Raw genomic sequence first — 24760 nt, forward strand, 5'->3', positions numbered from 1 at the left:
TTTAAATCCTTTGGACTGTTTCAGATTCCTCTTGTTGTTAAGTGAAGGACCCGTGGTATAGTGATTAAGACATTTATTTGGCTGCTGCTAAAGAGGCAGGGAGGAGGCATCTTCTGACCCCTAACCCCACAAGAGGAAGACAGAATCACCATCAGTAGCCCAAGGCCTATTCCTGTGAGGCCAGACATGCTGCCTACCTCCAGTCCTTTCACCAATCCTGACACCAAGTGTTCCTCCTGCAGTACCCACCGCTGATTCGATAATTCGCTTCAGTAGCCACACAGAACTCACGTATTATGGGGTTTATTAGGGAACCACCAGGCTACAATTCAAGTTCAGAAATGCACTCAGTTTCTTGCAGCCAGCTGTCTCACTCAGCATCTGGCAGTCTCAGCACATGTCTCTCATGTCTCTCTCAGCACTGTGTGTGTTTCTTGTCTCTCTCTCAGCAGTATGTGTCTCTCATGTCTCTCAGGAGTGTGTTTCTTTCAAAAGCACGTCTTTCTCAGCCAGCAGTCAGAAAGACTACCTCTGCCTCTAGGAGGGCTCCTTTTGAACCTGGCAGAGTGGCCAAACTAACCAGTCCCAACATCACAATTCTATACGCCTGAGAGAGAGAACTTCCTAGAATGTTACTTTGTGCTGCTCCCAACAGAAATACCCCAGATGGATAACTTTAACAATCAGGAGCTACTCAGTTGCTCATGGCAAATTCCACTATGGAGTTTACGAAGACTTATGGCTGGAAAAGCCACACTATGCAATTTACTACACTGCAGCTGCTAAGCAGTAAGTTGGTGGTTTGAATGCACCAGCTGCTCCATGGAAGAAAGATTTTGCTTCTGGAAAGATTCACAGCCTTGGAAACCCAGTGGGGGTTGTTATAAGTTGGAATTGACTCGATGGCAGTGAGTTTGGTTTGTTAAGTTGAAAGTATGTGATAAAAAGCAATGTTTTTGAGAAGTGATTCTCTTATTTAAAAAAAAAAAAAATAGCAGTATAGAAGGGTGGATACAGATATCAGTGGCAATAGCTTCCAGCATCATAGTGGCATGCAAGGTATCATAGTATGGCAAACTCGCAGATGGGTACTGGTTTAAATGTCTGGATCAGTTGCTTTCAGAAATGAAAAAATGTTAGAATCTAAGATTTTGTGAGGTGGTTCTCCTAATTTGTACATACCAGAATTTCAGTTCCTAAGATATTGTGGACAAATGGTAAATTTAACTATAAAGTTGCTTTATTACTCTTGGCATAGTTAATTTTCTCAGTCTTCCCATATCTAGTTCATCTAGTGGCATTTTGAATTTTGAAAAGTACTTTCAAGTACGAACTTTCACTACCCAGAAGAAGGAATTTAGAAAGTGGAATTGGGAGTGTTGTACTTATCTTTGCTATTGTTCAGATTGTACATACCAAGGTGATCCTAAGACATGTTAAATTTATCATTATAGGACCCTAGCCGTTATTCCAAACAATAAACTAATATCCTTGTAAGATTTAAAAGACAATAAAATACTCTGCACTAAGTTCTTTATGTTTTCAGTCTTCCAATTCCAAATTTTAAAAAGTACTGAAATCTCTAAAATTTGCATTTGAATGTTCTTACAGTTTTCCTGGATAGAGCTTAATCAACAAGCATTTGGTATTGTTAAAATTTGAAAGAGGTCATCTTTCATACATTACATTATTTATCAGAATACTTAATTGCATTCTTTTTTCAATATTGGCTTTTGTCAGGAAGATTCTTTTTTTTTCCTGTTTATATTTATATTCAGGAATATATTCTGTATGTTCCATTAGATGTAAAATTAGACATGATGTCTGCTCTTTGGTTTCATGGGCCAATTTTCATCTAATCTGAAAAGAGTATGAAATTGGCCCTTTTGTATTTTTTATGGACAGTGGTTTCTCTCCCTTTTCTAGTCTTAACAACTACTAAAGTTCCCCACACTTTCATTTAGTTGATTAGATATGAAACTCACAACTTTAAAATGTAAGAAACCCCTACAAATCAACCAAAACAAATATTTAATCATTATATGTTTAAAATGTGCTTTTTCTTATATGTGTATGAGAGATTTTGTTTATAAAATTGTAGTTACTCACTGCTTTTGCTGACTTGTCTGTTAACTGTAATCTTTGACAGATTTAATTAAAAGGCAGAATTGTAATTCTAGTGTGGTTGATTTGTCTTTAATTGTTAGGAATATATAAAATATTTGTGGGTACTCGGCTTACAGTAGCTTAACAAATAGTGAAAGTGCTTTATAGAAACGTAAGGTGCTGTGTACAAGTGATAGCTTTAAGAGAAGTTTAATCACATTCATTCAGTTCCTACTATGTGGTTGGCACTATCCTAGATGCTGAGGTTACAAAGATCATAAAGACAAATATCCTCACCCAGTCTTTTTTCTTTTATATTGGGTCATTGGGATCTAATTCACGTACCATAAAATTCACTCTTCTACGTAACACTAGTTCACTGTTGTTTAGTATATTCTTAGAGTTGTGCAGCCGTTACCACTGTCTAATTTTAGAAGATAAATGATGGGTTTTAATCAGCATGTTAAGTCCTTCCTAATTTTTTCAAAGTTTAATTTTCTTCTGCTTTCTGTAAACACATGCTTAGAGTGAGATTGTATAAGGTCCGTTCTTAGACTGTAACTGTTCAATTAAGAGGCAGATGGCATTGGTTTCCTTTTATTTTAAAGCAGAAAAGTCACAAGTAGTTTAATAGTTGTCTGTGTCATTTGAACAAATAAAATGAATTGATCTGGAGGCATCATTAAATATTTCATAAATGTTGGACTAGGAAAGGAAGACATATTCTAAAGAACCACCAGATTTCTTGAAATAGCAGAAACCCCCAGGTTAAAATAAAGTTGTGCCACAGTGTCACCAGTTCTTAAAATAATAATAATAATTAAGTTTCAGAAGGCATTTTGTGCCTTTGACACCCCCCTCAACCTGAGTTAGGGGTGTGTGTGTGTGTGTGTTTTCCACTAATAGGTCTGTAGATTTTGTGAAAATGCTTTCAGTTAATCTCAGGGCTCCTTAAAGCACAGAATGGTTAAACACCAACCACTGCTTAACTGGGTTGCTGTAAACAAAGCCCAAAAGGAAACCCTGTGTATTCCCTGCAGATTCCCAGGTGCCTCTCAAGTGTGGGGATAAGCTTAGAAAAGGTTTAATAGGTCCATTAAAAGGTTCATTCTCTACTTGCATGTTGCATCAGGACAAGTGCCTGTTCACCACACTGCATTTATTCCTGGGGACTTCCTAGAAGAGGATGAGCCCTGGGATTTAGAGCCCACTTATGTTTAGGCAAGGAACTCTGGTAGTGCAGTGGTTAAAGCACTTGACGGTAAACCAAAAGGTTGGTGGTTGGAATCCCCAGCCACTTTATGGGAGAAAGTTGTGGCATTCTGCTTCCATAAAAATTTACAGCCTTGGAAACCCTGTTGGGCAATTCTAACACTGTGTGTCGGAATACTCGATGGCAGTAGGTTTTGTTTTGGTTTGAGTATGTTTAGGCAAAAGAATTTTGTTAGGACAAAAGTAAGGTTACAAAGCTATTGAAAGAAAGATTATGAATCCTAAAACAGTATAGGAGGTCTGGTGGCCTAGTGTTAGTGCCGAAGGCATTAGATTGCTAACCAGAAGGCTGGTGCTGCAAACCCACCAGCCTCTCCTAGGAAGGAAGGTTGGGCATTCTACTTCCCTAGTGATTCCATCTGGGATACCCAAGGAGGCGTCGCTCTGAGTCGGATCTGACTCTACAGCAATATGTTTGGTTTTTGGTTTAAGACAGTATAGTCCTATTTTCCCTGATGTCTAAGGAGAAGGATTTTAAACTGAAGAGTGGCGTGTCTTGCCAGGGGCTGGGAAGTTTTGTGGAGTTTTTGTACCAGCAAAACAAAAAGCCTCACATTGATGATGAATCCTTGATTTAATGTTGATAAAAAGGGAAACCTCAATGTTTAGCTGTGGCCATAGCATTCCTTAACAGCTTGCAAGTGTAATTACTGGCACAAACTATAGTTTCCTAGTCAAAGTCGGCCTCAGTTGAAGGTAGTTTCATATCTTAGACATGATCTGAATGCTGTGTAGTTGATGACATATTTATTTGGGAAAAGGGGGTTTTAAGGGATGAGATAGGAATCTATAATAGGATTTGGTCTGTGTATTAATGGAATGGACTGGCCTTTCTTGCTGTACTTCCCTTGTCTTTGCTGAGTAAAACAAATCCAAACTCATTGCCATCGAGTCTATTTGACTAATCTAGCAACTCTTCCTTGGGTTTCCGAGTATCTCTCTACGGAAGTAGATTGCCCAATCTTCCTTTGGAGGAGTGGCTGGTGGGTTTGAACTGCCAGCCTTGTGGTTAGCAGTCAAATGCCAAATGCCTTAGGCACTATGCCACCAGAGCTCCCGTTGGCTGAGTAGGGAGGCTGAAATTTCCTAAAGCTATTGATGAAGCTTGGAGAGTATTATAAGGGGAACTGTGGACTTTTGACATTCTTGATGGTAATATGGGATGTTAGGGGAGTTTGGGGAGCCCAAAGGATGGATGTGAGGGTAGGAGTTATATTACCTTTTTGTCTTAAAACAGTAATATACAAATTAAACCGTAATTTTCTATAATGCTGTGCCATTTGACATTTTTTTCCAAAGTGACACATGACCATTTTCTTCAGGAGGCCATTTTCACTTTTCTTGGGGGTTTGTTGTTAGCTTGAAGTTTCACAATACATTTTTTAAAATTATGTGTAGGGTACTCTATTCATTTTTTTTCCTTAAGGAAAAAAAAAAAAGAATTCTTATGTAGTTAATTGAAACAAACAATTAACTTAATCAACTGAATATTTTGTTTTCCTGTTTTAACAATTCTTAAACTGAGGTAACTGTTAGATGTAATTACTGAAGTGCATCAGTGGCTTTCTGCCCTACTTCCTCCCCCTCCTTTGCTCTCCTCCCTCACCAACAAAAACATTGAAGATGAATACTTGATTCATAATTGCTGCTGTTGAAAAGGAAAGCTTCAGTGTTTAGCTAGTTATTTGCTAATAAAAATATTTTCTTAAATGTTATAAAACCTTTGTGCATATTTCAGAACTCTCATCTCAAACAAAACAAAAACACAAAAAAGCTCACCTAACTTAAGTTGTATGGTTACTTCTCTGAATCACTTTGATTAATACTTGCCGGGTTGCTGCAGGGGCCACTTTGCCCTAGAATACTAACCAGAATTGGAATGGAATGAGATCAGGCAAGAGAGATAATGTAAGACAAATACTGAAATTTTTCTTTTACTCATATATATAAATTTGTTTATAAAACAATTTTTGAAAAATGATGTTCTGTGGTTATAACTCTTAAACTATGGGAACAAAGCTGATAAGTATTAATAATTTTGTTATTGATGCCTTTGTTTGATGTGTTTGCACGTACACACATACACCCCTGCACACACCCACACCCCCTCTGGAGTTGTCCATTTGGGTTCAGTTTCTGTACTCATTGCCTTTTTATCACCACTTACAGCTCAAGTGTTCTAGTGGAGTTTGCTCTTGGTTTGGATACCCCAAATTTCTTATAAAGTGTATTTTTCACTTTTCTGCATATAGCTTTAAAGCAGTTTCTTCCCTCTGTCTTTGGTGGTGACATTTTTTGGGGGGGGAACATGCAAATTGTGGTTTATTTCACTTTGTTTCTTGGACATCAGCTTCCCACTAACACTCTCAGGGACAGAGTTTCATAGAAGAGCTCCAGCATCAGAGAGACTGGCAGAGCAGTAGTCTTAATTTGACTTAATGATCTTTAAAATTATTATTCAGAAATTCTCACCCTGAATGTTTGTGAAATTTACATCTCTTTTCATCAGTTTCAATTTAGGGTGGCATTTGCCTGCTTAGAATTTCCCATTTGTCACATAAGAAATCCCCTCTTAATTTCCCATAGGGCAGAGTAGAGTGTGGATTTGATACAGATAGAGCTACTTGTATGCTTAGTATGAAGTAGTAGTGGTCATGAAAAATGTCTCAAAACTTCGGTAGAGGGGGATTCACATTAATGCAGAGGTGCAAAAGAAAAGATGTGCCTTTACTTAAAAAGCCTTTTCATACATTTTCAGAATGAATATTATCACAGGAGAGTAGAAGTGGTAGTAGTAGTTGTTGTTCTATGCCATTGAGTCAGACCCGACTCATAGAGACCCCTCCTTGGGTTTCTGAGGCGGTATCAATACAGAAATAGGATTGCCCAACCTTCCTTCCTCGGAGTGGCTGGTGGGTTTCTCCTTAAATAACTGAGCTGTTCTGCCACAATAATTGAAGAACTCAGTTGGATAGAGGAGTAAGTAGGTCTTTAGAGCCTGCTTGTCTGCATTGTCATATAATACCAAGTTGCTTGGGGGTGGGGTGAAGCAGCTCTCTTTAATGATTTCATGTTATAGCTCTCAATAAAGCTGTGTCAATTCCCTGACTTTGCAGACTGTTGCCCAGAAGAAAAGATGTTTGGTTTTCACAAGCCAAAGATGTACCGAAGTATAGAGGGCTGCTGTATTTGCAGAGCTAAGTCCTCCAGTTCTCGATTCACTGACAGTAAACGCTATGAAAAGGACTTCCAGAGCTGTTTTGGGTAAGATTATCTGATGTGAATAACTTGTGTTTGTAGTTTAAAAAAAATAAGTAAAATAAGTCACAGCCTACAGAAATATTTTCAAGCAAAGTGATTGATTGTAGCAATGTGCTGATAACTTGGTTAAAATTACTTATTCTAATCTAGGCTACTTAAGGCCCTTACTCTACAGCAAATCAAACAATACTAACTTTTTTTCCCAGATTATGGGGAGCTAGTAAATTAATTGAAACTCCCTTGTAGTTAAAACTAAACAAGCCTGAGGAAGGCCGTTGCGTCTTGGGGATTGCAATCAATGTCATGAAACAAAATGTGTATAAACTGTTGTATGGAAAATGAATTTGCTTTGTAAACTTTCACTGAAATCACAATAAAAATTTTAAAAACAAAAATACTAAACACACCCTTTTGTTAACCTCAGGATTTATAAAGGGACTTTAGAAATTACACTTATTTTCGCTTAGGATCCTCCAGTAGTTTTCTCTTTGTATTGTTTTTCTAAACTATAGCAATGTATTTTAACTTAACCTGCTGAGAAGGGTGGTAACCAACAAGGCTTTAACCCTTTCCTGCAACCTTTCAGGTTATATTAGCTTCCATTTTATAATTTTATTTTTCATTTATCTTTTGATAATAAACCTCTTCTAAATAAAAGGGAATTTACTTTCCAACAAATACATTATCTGTATTTTTATGTATTTACAACACAGGAAAATAAGTGGTTAGTGAAAGTTTCTCACAGATACAGTTAAAAAACCCTTTGGTGACTAGTCATAGATTTTTACCCCTTATGCAAATAGTCACTTTTAAAAAGTTACAAAGTTTCGTTTGTTTGCTGTGAAACTAGAATATCATGACAATTTTTCAAATAACACATTGTTTTACATAAAGAATGGCATTTTTCTGCTTAAGACATATCTACACATTTCAAGATTCTCAATGCCGTCCAGTTGATTTGACTTACAGGGACCCCTCCTTGGGTTTCCAAGGCCTTATCTCTATGGAAATAGATTGCCCAACCTTCCTTTCCAGGAGTGGCTGGTGGGTTTGAACTGCTACCCTTCTGGTTAGCTGTCAAATGCCTTAAGTACTACGCTACCAGAATTAGGCAGCGTTTTAAAAATCATTAAGACCAGGATCCCTTCTAGGCTTAAATTTTACTGCTTACTTTAAAAACATTCCTTGTTTTAAAATGACCATGTTGCAGTACATAGAATTGGTTCATTGGATCCAGAAATTAATTATATTTCTTTTTTTTTTTTAATTGTGATTTGGGTGAAAATTTACAGAGCAAGTTCACTTTCCATGCAGCAGTTCACATACACTTTGTCTCCTGACATTGACTACAATTTACTGTCATGTAACAGCTCCCCTCCCACTTCCTCCCAATAGTTGCCTTTTCCCTGTCTCCCTCTCTGTCTCTGTTCCTCCATGTACTCCTGTCCCCTGAGCTGTCTCCCTGTGCATTAACAGCCCATCTTTCTCCCATGATCAGAAATTAATTATATTTCTTAAACACTACATTAACAATGAAATTGGATCATCTAGGATTATTAGAAATTATATCTATAAAAGTGTTTATAGTTTTTCTGAAAATAAATGTATTTCTAAGAATTCTTTAAGGTAAAGGAGAGTAACAAAAGCTTGATTGTTTTCTTATCAGGTTGCATGAGACTCGTTCAGGAGACATCTGCAATGCCTGTGTCCTGCTTGTGAAAAGATGGAAGAAGCTGCCAGCAGGATCAAAAAAAAATTGGAATCATGTTAGTTCAACTTACTTCTTTTTCTATTGTTGTTATACCTCTATTTTTCTATTGTTGGTTATACCTCTATTAAAACCAACATTATTTAGGAAGTATAATAAATCCCTAGGGTGGAAAATCCTGACAAGAGTAAAGAAAAACACTAGCTATTGCTCAGATATAATAATCACTTAACATTTTGACATCTTTAGAAATAAAATAGTCTTAATGTGAATTCCTAAAGCTGTTAAAACCACATAGGTTCTGGAACCAGACCTAGATTTGAATCCTTCCTTTATCCCACTTATTTAAATACATTATGGGCAGGTTTCATTTATAAAAGGCAGAGATAGTAGCTGTCTCATAGGGCTGTTGTGAAGACTGAATGAGATGATAAAAAGTATAACACATGGTAATAACTCAGGTAGATGGAAACTGATTTTTTGTATTTAAGTCTAGTTTAGATCACAGTAGCATGCAATATGTGTTCAGTTTACCCTTTGATTTTTCCCACGTCACTAGACTTTTTAATGAAATCTGAATCAACAGTTATGACTAGCTCCCTTAGGTATGCCAGCTTCCATAAGATTTATAAATAAAATGTACTCAAAATGTTTTTTAAGTGAGCAGATGTTTATCTTCATCTTTTTTCTATGCTGGCCTGACCATTGTCCTTTGGGGCATTGTTACATTACTACCGTAGATTTCTGTGGGTCTTTTAACTTAAACATTGTGTTTTCTTTAATTAACACTGTATCTGGAAAAGATCCAAATGTAATTTTGAAAGTGGTGGCAACCTTTTTCACATGAGGATAGAAATCAGCAAGTAGTCAATGTGAATGAATACATAAGAAATGGGATCATACAGGGCTGGTGCAATGGCAGCTTCTAAACTGTAGGAGAATATGCTTCTTCCATTCATGGAACTAACCTGAGGGTTTAAGGAGAGTATATGGTGAAAAGAACATAAAGCATGGATCTGAAAGCCACAGTTTGACTCTTGTCTCCCTCTCCATCCATCCTTGCCCAATTACTTTAGTGAAATAAAGCAAAACATAATTTCTCTACATTATTTTCCTTTACCCTCAAACTGGAATAACAAAAATCACCCTTTACTAATTTGTGAAGGTAAAATCAAAGGTATATAAAAGCTTTTAGTAAACTGCAAAACATCATCCCATAGAAATATCAATTGGTGTTAGGCTTGATTTTTCTTAGTTGAATCATTCTCACATTCAGTCATACCTGACATTATAATCTATTTGCATCTCTTTCAAGTCGAGCAAATTCTTGTTATTACCTCCTTCAAAGAAAAAAAATGACATGTAGTATTTATTCTGTAATATCATGTGAATGAATAAAGGCACACGTAAACTCTTAAATACTCTGAATCTAAAATTGTGGTTCTCAAACTTGACTCCTTCAAATAGGCATGGGTTCAAACCAAGGGGATACACAGGTGTCATTTTAAAAATGGTATTAAATATTCAGTATTTTCTTCCAGGTGGTAGATGCAAGGGCAGGGCCCAGTCTAAAGACTACATTGAAACCAAAGAAAGTGAAAACTCTATCTGGAAACAGGATAAAAAGCAACCAGATCAGTAAACTACAGAAGGAATTTAAACGTCATAGTAAGTTTGAAATTGAAACATTACTACTTAAGAATAATTGTTCAGTTTTGATTTTTGGCTGGTGTTGGAGGTGACATATATGGTATGTGTGGATCTTTTTTTCCTTGATTTATTGTTTATATTTTTTAAAGAGTCTAGGAAGGCAGTGTTGACTGGGTAGAGAGATTTTAGCTTTACTAAATCTTTTACAACTTTTTGATTTTGATGTCAGCTAGCCACTTTCTCAAATAGTGCCTGAAATAGATGTCTTTATTGAAACCTTAATTTTCTAGAAGGTGCATTTTCCTCACTTGTTTGCTTGATTTTTATGCATAAAGAAATTGAGGCCTCAACATGTGCAGAGAGGGTACATACATTCTTTGTAGACAAAGCTGAACCCAAACCCAGGTATTCTGGAAAGTAACTCTAGAAATCAGCACATTTTGGAGTAAAACTGGCCTCAGGACTTTGAGATTTAAAAGGTGTAGTATATGTTTTGTGGAATGATGGAAGGGGGGAAGAAATGTGAAGTTAGTGTTAGGTTTACACATGTGGGGTTGTCATGAGTCAAGACTGACTCCATGGCAACTGGCTTTTTAAACACAAGATCTGAAACCCTTGGGAGGGTGGCGGTGCATTTTGATTTTGGGGTTTATATTTTAAATTTTGAAAGGTAAATAGAGTGCATATTATGTATATTATACAACTTCCAGAACAACCTCACTGGCATGTGAGGCAGCACTATTGAATCAAACACATTAGTATTTCTGTAGCAGAAATGTAGGAGTGTTCACATCAATGGAATAAATACTGTAAATAGGCCTAGTCAGTTTTGGCTACCTAGTTATAGTTTAGGCCAGGCTGGCTTTTGTGGAGTTTGATGAATCTTTGGGATTTTCTATATGATAATCTATTGTAAACAAAGTTAAGGGAGCTCTGGTGGCATAGTGCCTAAGGCATTTGACTGCTAACCAGAAGGCTGGTGGTTCAAACCCATGAGCCACTCCTCGGGAGGAAGGTTGAGCAATCTACTTCTGTAGTGATACTGCCTTGGAAACCCAAGGAGGGGTCGCTATGAGTCGGATCTGACTCGATGGCAGTGAGGAGTGTTAAAGTTAATTTTAAGTTGTTTCTTCACACTCAGTACACCTTTTATTTTCTTTTCTTGAACGGTTACCTCATGAATGGTTTGGGTGGTACAAATGGTTACTTGACCACTAGCTAGCTGAAAAGTTGGTGGTTGGAGTCCACCTTGAGCTATCTTGAAATACAGGCCTAACAGTCTGCTTCAGAAAGGTCATAGCCTTGAAAACCCTGTGGAGCAGTTCTCTTCTGCATAGGTCAAGTGGGCATGAGTTGGAATTGACTCTACAGCAACTAACAGTAGCACCAACCAAGCACTTGACTCATGATTATCTCAGTTATTTCACATGTCCCATCTCAGTTCTAGAGATTAGGGGATAGGAAACACAGAATGCTGATTTAACTTTGACCCAGCTCACATAATAGGTGGTGGTATTGAATTTGATAGTTCAACTCTGACAAAAAGCCCTGGTGGTGCAAATGCTTAAGTACTTGGCTGCTAACTAAAAAGTTGACAGTTTATACTCGCCCAGGGGCTCTGAGGGTAAAAGTGCTAGCAATCTGCATCTGGAAAGCTTGTAGCTAAGAAAACTCCATGGGACATTTCTACTCTGTCACGTGGGTCATCGAGTCAAAATTGATTCATGAATGAACACTGAACAACAACTGACAAACATAGGTTGGCCGTGAGTCAGAATTAACTCCCTGCAACTGGTTTGGTTTTGTCTGACTTAAGAACCCAGTGCTCTTTCTACAGTATCACCTTGGTTTTCTGGAATAGTATAACCAATGCCCCAAGAGTCAGAAGTCTTTCCAGATCTGCTGCTAACTCTGCCCTCTCATAAGTGGGTGTTGCTAATCCATACAGGTATATAGTAAAATATTTAAGTAGAATGGGTGTGTGTTTTAATTACACAGATTCCTTTCTTAGCAACTAGCTGTCACTCCTTCACCTCCCTACCCATAATCTATCCTTAATTTTCACTAGACTTTTCTTTCTTTCTATTTTTTTTTTAAATAAAGATTTGGGAAATGGTAGTTTTCTTTTACTTGTTGGAGTTGGACGGATTGATGATTCATAGCTAATAGTAGCTTTTATCTTTAATAATAAGGAAATTGGTATCTGGCTAACTTTATCACTTAGCTAAAGGAATATATTTAGTGTAATTTTAGATTATTGTGATAAAGATGTTAGGGGTTGGAGACTGAAAGTAAGTTCCTTTGATTAAGTTTTGTGGGTTTTGGAGGCTCAGACTCAGAGTTTTTTCCCTCCCAAGTGCATTCTGAATTGGTAGCACTTGTGTGCAGCATAACAGTTTTGAGACATTTGAATTTTTATTTATCCATTAAATGATTTCACTGTCTCACTATGCCTTTGCATCCATACACTTTTCACATACCAAGCCCATATTCCTCTTTCTGAGACATTCTCTGTGGTGTAGTGGAAGGGCACTGGACTCAGAACTGCTAAAGATCTGAATTTGAGTTACATACAGTTTTTGCATCCTACAGATGTATGTGATCCTTGAGTTCCTTGGCATCTTTGCCACAATTTCTTAATCAGAGAAATAGAGATAATCAAGTAGAAAGAGGTTTTGTAAAACAAAACAAAATTCCTATGTAGACATTCACTCTTCTTTTATGTCACCCTTCTTCCCAAAATCTGTAATGATTTCTGGGTGGTATAGAATAAAGTTTAAAATCCGTTGCAAAGTGTATTTGGACTGATCCAGTTCTCTGCATGCGCAGAATGTTGAGTTTCCATGACTTTGCTCAGTGTCCCTTTCTCTACATGCTGTCTAATCACTCCTTTGTGCCTTTCCAAATCCCACCTGCTTTTGAAGACCTAAGATATCAATTCTTTGGAGAATTTCCAGACCTACATTCTAGAAGAGATTTCTTCTTCCTTGCTGTCTATGTATATATTTAGTTCTGTATATCCTAGCATGCCAAGTATCAGGTTAAACTATGAAATTATCATTGTTATAGGTAAAAAAAGATCAAATAGCTGTAATTTCAAATAATTCAAAGATAGTAAACACCTTATAGCATGATGAGCTTTCCTACCCAGTTAGTCATGGAGTTGACAGCTGCTGTTAGGTATTTGTAGAGTCTTTGAGACATTCCAAGAAGACTTACTTTCCTTTAAAGCTTGCTGCTTTATTTATTTATTTATTTTTCTTTTCTTTTCACATGAACTCAAAAGCTATTTATCTATTGAAAGTAAATGAACATTAAAAACAGTAGTGACGCATTTCTTTGTTAGAGGTATCTAATTTCATGATATTTATGTAACTTCTGTTAATACAAAATAGTTAAGACCTATAGCTGAAAAAGTTTTCTATAGTCTGTTTCTTCCCATGCAGCAAGCACCACAGGGTTTAATGCCTATGGATACTTACTTAATAAATATTTGATTGGTTCTTTGTATCAGAGGATTATTTCACTTTTTTTTTTTTTTTTTAAGGGAAGGAGGAGTCTTTGGCCAAAGGTAAGATGTGTGGTAGGCCCTGGCCTTATTTTTTATATTATTGCCAGGACTAGGGAATAGCAGGAGAGCTCTGGTGGCAGTGCCTAAGACATTTGACTGCTAACCAGAAGGCTGGTGGTTCAAACTCACCAGCTACTTCTCAGAAGGAAGGTTGAGCAATCTGCTTTCGTGGTGATACTGCCTTGGAAACCCAAGGAGGCATTGCTGTGAGTCGGATCCGACTTGATGGCAATGGGATATGGAATAACAGTAGCATATCACAGTGACTATCTTCTCAACCAAAAGATTTGTGTTGTATAAATTTATATATAAAATTTTATGAGGGCAAAAATATTAAATCATATTTAATATCTGGGAGCTCTGGTGGCATGGTGCCTAAGACATCTGACTGCTAACCAAAAGGTTGACAGTTCAAACTCACCAGCCACTCCTCGGAAGGAAGATTGGGCAGTCTACTTCCATAGAGATACAACCTCGGAAACCCAAGGAAGGGTCACTATGAGTTGGATTTAACTCGACGGCAGTGAGTATTTAATACAGCTATAATGAACTCCCTTTTTTGTTATATATTAAATTAGGGACTATTTTTCCTCTGTTGGTAAGGTACCGTTTTTCTTTGGTTGTTTTCAAGATTTTTCCTTTTTGTCTTTAATTTTCAGAAGTTTAATTATGATGTGTCTTGGTGTGGCTGTCTTTTGTTTTATCTTGTTTGGAGTTAGTTCAGTTTCTTTGAATATGTAGGTTTACATCTCTTGTCACATATAGCAGGTTTTCTGCCATTATTCCTTTGACTACTTTTTTAGCCCTGCTCCCTTTTTATCTTCTCCTTCCAGGACTTCACAATGACATGAATGGTAAATCTTTTGTTATAACCCCATAGGTGTCAAGGGATGTATTAATCCACCCCCCCCCCCCCCCCGTTCAGATTGGGTAATTTCCAGTTTACTGGTTCTTTATTCTGTCATCTCCATTCTGCTGATGCGCCTATCCACTGACCTTTTTATTTAATGTATTTTTCAGTTTTAAAATTTCCATTTAGTTTTTATTTGTATCTTCTTTCTCTTTTCTGTGACTTTCCATTACTTTGCTGAGATTTTCTGTTTTGGTTTCAAGTGTGTTGGTAATTGCTCATGGAAGCCATTTTATCACGGCTACTTTAAAATCTTTTGTCAAATGATTCTAACATCTCACTCATCTTGGTGTTGGCTTCTATTTGTCGTCTTTTCATTCAGTTTTTTTTTTTTTTTTAATTAAAATACAGTCATTTTTGTATTAAATTATGAGAGTCTGGATCTTATTTAAACTTGCTGTTTCAACTGGCTTTGTTTGTTGGACAACAGTGTAGCAGAGGAAAGGGAGTGTACCACCTTGTCACTGCTAGATGGTGAGGTTCCCTCACTGACACCCTATGTGACGGCCTCCATATTTACTACTGAGTGAGGGTGGGAATCTAGCTTCCCATGTGATCTCCATGGACATCCTGATAGGATTGGCCTCATTGTTGCTGGATGATGGTGAAGATCCTGGCTTTGCAGTAGGCTGCCTCTGATACCATCCTGGCAGATGTGTTGGAGCACCTCATCATACCCTTCCAAGGGTAGAAATCTACGGTCTTCTTGGCCTTTGCTGAGATAAGTAGGAGTGGGACCACGGTTTTTTTTTCTGTTGGATTTGGTTAGAGTAGAGTGCTTATCGTCTAATGAAAGTTTTCTGCCCCTTTCTTTATCCTTTGGCTTGAGAGCAGGCTTTTGTTGGGGATTTTATTTTTTCTCTATATCCTTTGGCATTTCTGGGTTGCCAATTTCTTCCACTCTATTTAAATAATTTTTGAGGCAAAAGAAGAATCCAGGAAACTGAACTACCATGTCTTTCCTTGGGTTCTGAGGTGCCTAGGGTATTTGCATCTTCCTTCCATCTTTCATAGTCTTCTTGGCTTTATTTTATGTATAATGTCTAGGGGTTTTAGTTGTATTTATTAGCAGTAGGACTAGGAAAGAAGTATGTCTACTCTTGTAAGCAAAATAATACCCATTTTCTTTTAGAAACACTTTGGTATGAGTATTTTTAAATACCAGTATTCTATTTTACATCTTTAAATAGAAAATAAGTTCTTTTTCACTAACTTATTTATAGTGTTTTTGCTGCCATTTAGATGCAATTACAGGCATATGATATGAATTTAGATGTAATTCAATCATATAATATGATTGAATTTTTTTTTTCTCTTTATTGCAGATTCTGATGCTCACAGTACCACCTCAAGTGCCTCCCCAGCTCAGTCTCCTTGTTACAGTAACCAGTCAGATGATGGCTCAGATACAGAGATGGCTTCTGGCTCTAACAGAACACCAGTCTTTTCCTTTTTGGATCTTACATACTGGAAAAGGTAAAAATAACAGAAAATATTTCTCTAACCAAGCTAACCATCTTAATTATGGAAAACTGTTTTGCTGCTTCCTTAGCAATTAATGGCATTTGGCAAATAGCTGGTAGCACACATGGTTGGAGGTGGCTTAAGCAGAACTTGAGTAGAGTTTGGATTTTGTGTGTTCTCTTAGAATTGATGTAAAATTCACATGAGGGAACCTAAATTTCCTATTATGGAATACTCTAATGGAGTAAAACTCTTCCACTGGAAAAATGTACAAGTGCTAGAAATACCTTATTTTTAAAAAAACCCTTTAAAAATGGCATTGGTAAGTTAACAAGGAATGCTTAGCAGCCAAAAGCTAAGTGAATGTGGGACCTCAAAGTCCACAGAGAAATAATAGCCTAGGAAAGAGGAAATACTCAAAGTACTTAAGGATTTTCTAGTTCAAAGATTTTAGGAAGGCTAACAAATTGAAAGCAGAAAGCAAAATATTAAAAAGAACGTAAAGGGGAAAAGTCCATCTATAGACATACCAGTGAAACTATGAAGCATGAAAGACAAAAAAGATCTTTAAGTAGTGAGAGAATAAAGATATTATTTTCAAAGAAACAACAAACATACAGAGCTTTTTCAACATCAGCAAAGGAAGCTAGAAAAGGACAGATTAATATATATCTTCAGTGAGTCAAGAGATAATCACTCTCAACTTAGAATTACATATGTAGCAATTTTATTTTTTTAATGAATGCAGGTTTAATAAAGATATTTTGATTAAAGGAGGTAAAAAGAGTTTGCTGTAAAACCAAAACCAAACCCCCACTGCTTTTGAGTCAATCCTGACTCACAGCAAACCCTATAGGACAGAGTAGAACTGCCCCATAGGGTTTCCAGTACTGTAAATCTTGACGAAAGCTCAGTGCCTCATGTTTCTTCTGCAGAGCGGCTGATGGGTTTGAACTGCTAAACAGACTGACACTAAAAAAAATACACAGGCAAAAGGAAAGAGGTCCTAGATTGAAATTCTGAGAAGAAAGAAGGATGAAGAAAGAAAAGTAGTAAATATTTTGGTAAATTTCAACAGAAATTGTCTGTCTAAAATGACAATAAGTATGTGTAAAAAAAAAAAAAAACCAGAGTGAAGTGACAATAACGTAAGTTGAGGTGATACAGGTGTTAGGAGTCCAGGTGTCCTAATGTCCTTGAATATTTCTGGAATAACTTTAGACTTGGACCCATTATATTATAATTTTTAGGGTAACCACTAAAAGAGTGTATAAAACCTTTAGTGTAGAAGAGAAGAAGTAGAAATTAGAATGAAAGTATATGCTCAACGCAAAAGATGGCAATAAAGGAAAGATAAATGAAAAAAGTTAAAACAAATGGAAAAGCATAGAAATATAGTAGAAATAAACTATAAGAGATAACTAATCACAATAAATATAAATAGTAATGACTCTAGTTAGAAGATTAAAGGTTGGATAATCAAAGAAAATCCAGATAGTTTCTGTTTACCAGAGATACAGTATAATTTTTTTTTAAAAGAAGGAATGAAAAAAGATAGATCTAGCAAACAAGAAACCAAAAAGAAGTTGATATAGATTTCATATAAAAAAATAGATTTTAAGTGAAGAAAAAGACTATTAGAATTAATGATGTTTCTATATATTGATAAGAGAGCTCTGGTGGCATAGTGCCTAAGGCATTTGACTGCTAACCAGAAGGCTGGTGGTTTAAACCCACCAGCCACTCCTCGGAAGGAAGGTTGGACAATCTACTTCTGTAGTGATACCACCTCAGAAACCCAAGGAGAGGTTGCTCTGAGTTAGATCCTACTCCACGGCAGTGCATTGAGTTTGTTTACGTTATATATTGGTAAAAGCTCCAATTTCCAAGGAAGTTTAAACATTTAAAACTTCTCTGTATTTAGTAATAGCTTCAAAATGAAGCTTAAACTGGCAGCATAATACAAAGAAATTGCCAAATAAACTACTACAGTAGAGATTTTAAATATCACTGAAAAATATCAATCAGACACTCAAAAGGGATCTAGAGGTGATTGGAACAACACAGTTTACATGCTTGATAGCATAACCATGCAACAAAATGTTTTTAAACATTTTATTACACTTTATGTGGAAATTTACATAGCAAATTAGTTTCTAATCAATAATTCATACACAGCTTTTTCTGTGATACTGGTTGCAATCCCTGTGATGTTTTTCCACACCCCCTCCCCTTTTCTACCCTAGGTTTCTCATTTCCATTCGTCCAATTTCCCTGTCCCTTCTTGTGTTCTCGTTGTTGGATTTGGGCAAATGCTGTCCTTTTAGTCTCCCGTGGTGGATTATTCTAAGGAGCACATTCTTCCCAGGTGCTACTGTTTATTTTATAGGCCTGTCAAATGGCTAAAAGGTGGTGGCTTCTAGGAATGTCTTCAGTTTCAGGTTAGAAGGTTGTATTAGGGTGTTAGTCTTAGGGTTTCTTCCAGTCTCTTTCTAACCATGAAGAAAAGACATGGGGGCAGCATCTTCTGACCTCCTCTAACTTCACTAAGGAGAGACAGAATCACCATTGGCAGCCTGAGGTCCAACCTTTTTACCAACTCTGTCACTAACTATCTCTCCCATGGCACTTTGTACTTCTCTGCTTGGTTCAATCATTTGTTGCAATGGTCACACACACAACTCAGACAGTACTCATGATTACAGGGTTTATTAGGAAGTAAAAGGTTACAATTCAGGTTTAGGAACTCTCAGGAGACAATTCTTCAATCAGGACAGGCTCCCTTCAGGCGTGCCTGTCTGGCCCTTGGCCTCTCGGCCTGGCCTCTGCCCTTCTTGGACAAGTGTTTCAAAGCTCTTTTAGCTCTGCCAATAGATACACCTAAGTGTACCCCGCTCCTCCAGCAAGGCTCTTGCCCACAGACACTCCGCTTTCTCGCTCTTTGGGCTTGCTGTCACTCTGTGTTATGCCTATCCCTCGGTTCTGCTGCCACCCGTCTCTATGGGTTACCTCTGCTAAGGAGGTCTAGCTCAGGAATCTCAGGTCCAAGGCTGTGCTCCACTCTACCTCTAGCTCTTCTCTCTTGATTGTAGTGAGATACCCCTTTCTGCCTCTTGGAGGGTTCATTTTAAACGTAGTGAAGTGGCAAAACTGACCAGTATCTACATGAGGGTTCCATATACCTTATTTGGTTGGTGCCACCCCCACAAAGGGTACAGTGCACCTTATTTATATTACTAACAAGCTGTCCATATAAACAACTTACATTTGCATAATTTTACCCCGTAATCTGGTGGGAGTCACAAAGACCATGGCTAGAAGAGCCATACCAAGTAATTCACTGCACCACAGACCAGTAAGTCTGGTCCTTTTTTTTTTTCCCCCTTCAAATTTTAGTTTTGTTCTACATTTTTTACCCATTCCAACTGACATCTTCTGTTGTGGTCCTGGTCACTAGTAGTAGCTGGACACCATCTAGTTCTTCTGGTCTCAGGTTAAAGGAAGCTGTGGTTCTTGTGGGGCATTAGTCCTTTGGATTAATGGATTCTTTGAGTTTTCATTTTTCTTCATTCTCTTATGCTCTGGGGGGAAGAAACCAATAGTTATTACTTCTTAGATGGCCACTTGCAAGCTTTTAAGACCCCAGATACTACTCATTAGGCTAAGATGTGTAGAACATTATAGTTATGGACTGTGTTTTGCCAATTGATCTAGATGGTTCCCCAAGACTATATGGTCCTTATACTTCAAGTCCAGTAGTTCAGTCCCAACGTCTTAAGTAAGTTTCTATAATTGCCCTCTATGAGCTCTATTATATACATGAGTATACATGCAACATTTGCAAATTTGTGTGTAGAGATACCACCATACCTATTATTTGTATGCAATTATACTCCTGTATAATTACTGTTACTACTATTGTTGCAGGATTGTATATAGTATAGAGTTTACCATAATTGCCCTTTCTTCTTTTTTTTTTTATTGTGATTTGGGTGAAGATTTACAGAGCAAATTCATTTTCTATACAGCAGTTCACATATACTTTGTCTCATGACATTGACCACTGTTTACCACAATGCAACAGCTCCCCTCCCCCTTCCTCCCCATAGTCACCTCTTCCCGGTGTCCATCCCTCCATGCACTCCTGCCCCCTGAGCTGTCTCCCTGTGCATAAGCAGCCCTTCTTTCTCCCATGCTTGTTCTCTCCAAGGATTGTATCTGTCTGAGGTAAATGTTCCACTCATATGCTGTCTTTTGTTTGGCTGGAAACCACAGGTGTGGGTTCAATTCCAGATCTGAAGGGCATCTAGGGGCCATAGTCTCAGTGGTTCCACTGGGCTCTATTAGATCAGCAATCCTGGTACCTCCTCTCCTTTTTTTTTTCCTCCAAATGATTTTGAGTTTTGTTCCACATTGTTCACCCTCTCTATCCAGGATCTCCTACATAGATCCCCTTCCAAGTGGTTGACAGTAGTAGCCGGGGTACCATCTAGTTCTTCTGGTCTCATAGTCGTATAGGCTGCAGATCGGATGGTGTACCAGTTGCTAGGACTAATTGTTTCCATGAATTTTGGTTTTCTTCATTCTTCTTTGCTCTGGTTGAGGAGAGACCCATTGTTGCATCTAGATAATTGCCCTTTATTCTTGCATACCTCTTAGTATCTTCTTTGCCTTGGTAATGTGCTGACTTTCCCTGTGTATTGTTCTTCCCTTCACCATAATTAATACTTGTGTTGTATCTAGTTAGTGATCTTTCCTCCCTCACCCTTCTATCCCTAGTAATCATCAAAGAATGTTACTTTTTAAATGTAAAAGTATTCTTGACTTTTTATAATAGTTGTCTTATGCAATATTTGTCCTATTTTGTAATTGATTTATTTCGCTCAGCATAATGGCCCCCAGATTAATCCATGTTGTGAGAGGTTTTGCAGATTCATTGTCTAAGGATTCTTCCATGGATTCTTTATCAAAGCACAGTATATACCATACTTTATCTGTTCATCTGTTGATGAACACTTAGGTTGATTCCATCTTTTTGCTATTGTGAATAATGCTGTGATGAACATGGATGTCTTTTTGTGTCATAGCTTTTATTTTTCTAGGATGTATTCCTAGGAGTGAGATTGTTAGATTGTGTGGTATTTGTATTCATAGCTTTTTTAGGAAGCACTGTTGTTTTCCATGGTGGTTGTACCATTCTGGAGTCCTACCAGCAGTTTATAAGAGTTCCAGTCTCCACAGCCTCACTAGCATTTGTTACTCTGTTTTGTGATCAGTGCCATTATTGCCAGGTGAGATGATACTCAGTATAGTTTTGATTTTCATCCCTCAAAAATGGCTAATCATGATGAGCATCTTTTTATGTGTTTCTTAGCTGCTTAAATGACTTATTTTGTGAAGTACCTAATCATTATCTGTCAACGTGTCCTATTTGCTCAAAATGGAATTAATAAAAAGGTAATCGAAAAATCCTGTGTTTGTAAGTGAAGAAGTTGTTGGGTCCAAAAAAAAATAAACAAACAGTGGAAATTTAAAAATATTCTTACTGAACAACAACTGGAAAATACCACAAATCAAAATGTGTTCAAGAAGTACATAGAGGAAAATAAATAGACTTGGAGGCTAGAATTAAATGAACTTATCAACTTAAAAGATTGATAAAGACCAATATAAAGATAAATAAAAGCAAGGGTATCTTAAAGATACAAGTAGAATTAAATGAAATAGAAAACCAGTATGCAGTAGAAATCATCAATAAAGCTAAGAGTTGGTACTGAAGAAGACTTGACCAAAAATGTTGTTTGTGTGCCGTTGAGTCAGTTCCAACTCATAGCAACCGTGTAAGACAGAGTAGAATTTTGCTCCATAGGGTTTCCTAGGCTGTAGTCTTTATGAGAGCGGATCATCAGGTCTTCTTCAGAGTCACTGGTGGGTTCAAACTCCCTTTGGTTAGCAACTGAATGCTTAGCCATTGCACCACTAGGGCTCCGTAAAACTCACACAGACACACACACACAGACACACACACACTTTATTAGAGATCAAGAACAGAGATGGTAAGCATAAAGCATCTTGTTGTTGTTATGTGCCATGGTGTCGGACCTTACTCATAGCAACCCCTCCTTGGGTTTCTGAGGCCATATTTCTTTGGAAGTAGATTGCCTAATCTTCCCTCCGAGGAGTGGCTGGTGGGTTTGAACCACCAGCCTTCTGATAGCAGTCAAGTTCCTTAGGCACTATGCTACCAGAGCTCCCTAAGCCATCTTAGGGACGAAAAAGAGACTAAACTATAGGTAAAGCAGAAATTTAAAAGATAAAAGAATATTAAAAACATTTGTATGCCAATAAATTTGAATGTAATAGGTGAAGAAGATGATACATACTACTAGAAGAAAATAACTTATCAACAATGTCTCAAGAACAAATAGAAAATCTAAATAATTGCATAATAAACTGTGTCAGTGGTTAAAAATTTTTACCTCAAATTCAGTCCTAGATAGGCAATTTTACCAAATATTTCAAGAATAAATGATTGTAACCTTGTGTCAAGTCGAGAAAAAAGAGGTCCTAGACCCCCAAGCCTTTTGTCACATTGACCCTTTATAAAAACCAAACCTATTGCCATTGAGTCAATTCCGACTCACAGTGACCCTGAAGGACAGAGTAGAACTGCCTCATAAAATTTTCAAGGCTATAATCTGTGGAAACCGACTGCTGCATCTGTTTCCTGGGTTGTGAGTGGTAGGTTAGCAGCCCAGCGCTTCTATGCCACCAGGTTCCTTTGACCTGCTATTAGGAAGAGAAAAATAGCCTAGCCTAACAGTGGTACAGAAAAAATGTTTGATGAATTTGAACATTCCTTTAAGATTTAAAATAAAATCTTAATAGAAGAGAACTTCCTTACCTAGATAATAGGTATCTACAAGAAAGTACAGTCAGCATCATACCTATTATACACCCTGCCATCGAGTCAGATCCAACTCGTAGCGACCTCTCCTTGGGTTTCCAAGGCAATATCACTATGGAAGTAGATTGCCCAGCCTTCCTTCTGAGGAGTGGCTGGTGGTGGGTTTGAACTGTCAGCCTTCTGGTTAGCAGTCAAATGCCTTAGGCACTGTGCCACCAGAGCATAATTATTATATAATGAAGTAATTTTCTGTAAAACCAGGAACCAATTAGGAGTGCTTTACTGTCATCATTACTAGTCAGTATTATACAAGAAGTCCTAGCCAATGTAGTGGTGGTGGTACAGAGAGTGGTATAAACACTTGAAACAGTGCCTAGTACATAGTAAGCACTATATTAGGTGATTTACATAGATTAATTAATGCTTATGAACAATCTTGTGCAGCATTATGAAAAATGGAAGTACAAAGAGGAAGTTATTTGCTATGGGTGCACAATAAGTTGAGCATTATGAGCCCTTTGTGGAGAAAATTTGAAAATAATATAATATTACTGAATATTTGAAAACACTTAAATTGTGAATGTAGCAAAACTAAGTATTATGAAGATGACCGCTTCTCAAATCATTTAATAAATTCAGGGTAATTGCAGTCAGAATCTCAGCATATATGTGGAACTTGACAATCTAGTTTTAAAATTGATGTGGAAAAGAGCCCAAAATAGTAATTTATTTGTAGCAGAATAAGAAAAGTGTGGTATACTTGCCCCAAGAGACTTTAAGACATGCTGTGAAACCATAATTGTTGGTAAGGCATGTTTTTGGAATATGTATAGAAAAATAAACAAGAGGACTATAATAGTTAGCTTAGAAGCAAGTCCATGTATAAATGGCAAGTTGATACGGAATACGTGGTAATGGACTATTGAATGAATGTTGCTTGTATATTATAAACAATGTAATTGTCTATGTGGAAGATTTTTATTGGGATGCCTACCTGGACAACATACACACAAGTCAGTTACAGAAGGCGTTAAGGTGGAAAATATAGGTGAATATCTTTCCTTATGACTTTTGAGTAGGAAAGGATTTTTTATTGCATAAAAGATCAAGTTTGACTACATTAAAATAAAAAACTTTAACTTCATTAATGAGACCCATAAAGAGTGCAAAATGCTGCCTAGCTCCAACAAAGGATTAGTGAATACATAAAAAAACTACAAAGAAAGAAGAAACCCGACAGAAGAATGGGCATAAGTCAAAAAAGTCATAAAGGATGCCTCAATAGCAAAGGGATTAACAATCCAATTGACTGGACAAAAGACATGAATAGACACTTCGCCAAGGAGGACATTAAGGTGGCCAGCTAATAAATGAAGAGATGCTAACGATCATTGGCCATCAGAGAGATGCAAATCAAAACAACAATGAGATACCATCTCACCCAGCACTGATAGCAAGGTTCAACGAGACAGAAAATAACAAATGCTGGTGGGGATGTGGAGAGATTGGGACTCTCATACACTGCTGGTGGGACTGTGATGTGGAAAGCACTATGGCAATTCCTTAGAAAGGTGGAATTGGAAATAACCATTTGACCCAACAATCACATTACTAGGTATGTATGCCAGAGAGGTGAGATCCAGGACAGGAACAGATATGTGCACACCCTTGTTCATTGCAGCACTGTTTACAATAGCAACCTACGTGCCCATCAGTGGAAGAGTGGATGACCAAACTATGGTACATACATAACAATGGAATGCTATGCAGCACTAAAGAATAATGTAGAGTCTGCAAAACACCGCATAACATGGATGAACTTGGAGGACATTATGCTGAGTGAAATAAGTCAATCACAGAAGTATAAATACAGTATTAGTTCATTGTTGTGAAGGGTCAAGGAAAGGTTTA

At 37.3% G+C, this 24760-nt stretch overlaps 1 protein-coding gene across 1 annotated transcript in view; it reads left to right on the forward strand.

Moving 5' to 3' along the window:
• Positions 1-6508: 6508 nt before the first annotated feature.
• SINHCAF (SIN3-HDAC complex associated factor) overlaps positions 6509-24760 on the forward strand; it is a 22896-nt gene continuing 4644 nt past the window's right edge. The window contains exons 1-4 of the mRNA XM_007943175.2: positions 6509-6642; positions 8306-8405; positions 9889-10015; positions 15804-15954. Of these exons, the coding sequence (XP_007941366.1) occupies positions 6515-6642; positions 8306-8405; positions 9889-10015; positions 15804-15954 (506 nt within the window). The 5' untranslated portion in view covers positions 6509-6514. The remainder of the gene's footprint in view (positions 6643-8305; positions 8406-9888; positions 10016-15803; positions 15955-24760) is intronic.

The sequence above is a fragment of the Orycteropus afer genome, unplaced genomic scaffold, assembly GCF_000298275.1.
Source record: "Orycteropus afer afer isolate SDZICR_OR568_19922 unplaced genomic scaffold, OryAfe1.0 scaffold00100, whole genome shotgun sequence".
NCBI lineage: Eukaryota > Metazoa > Chordata > Mammalia > Tubulidentata > Orycteropodidae > Orycteropus > Orycteropus afer.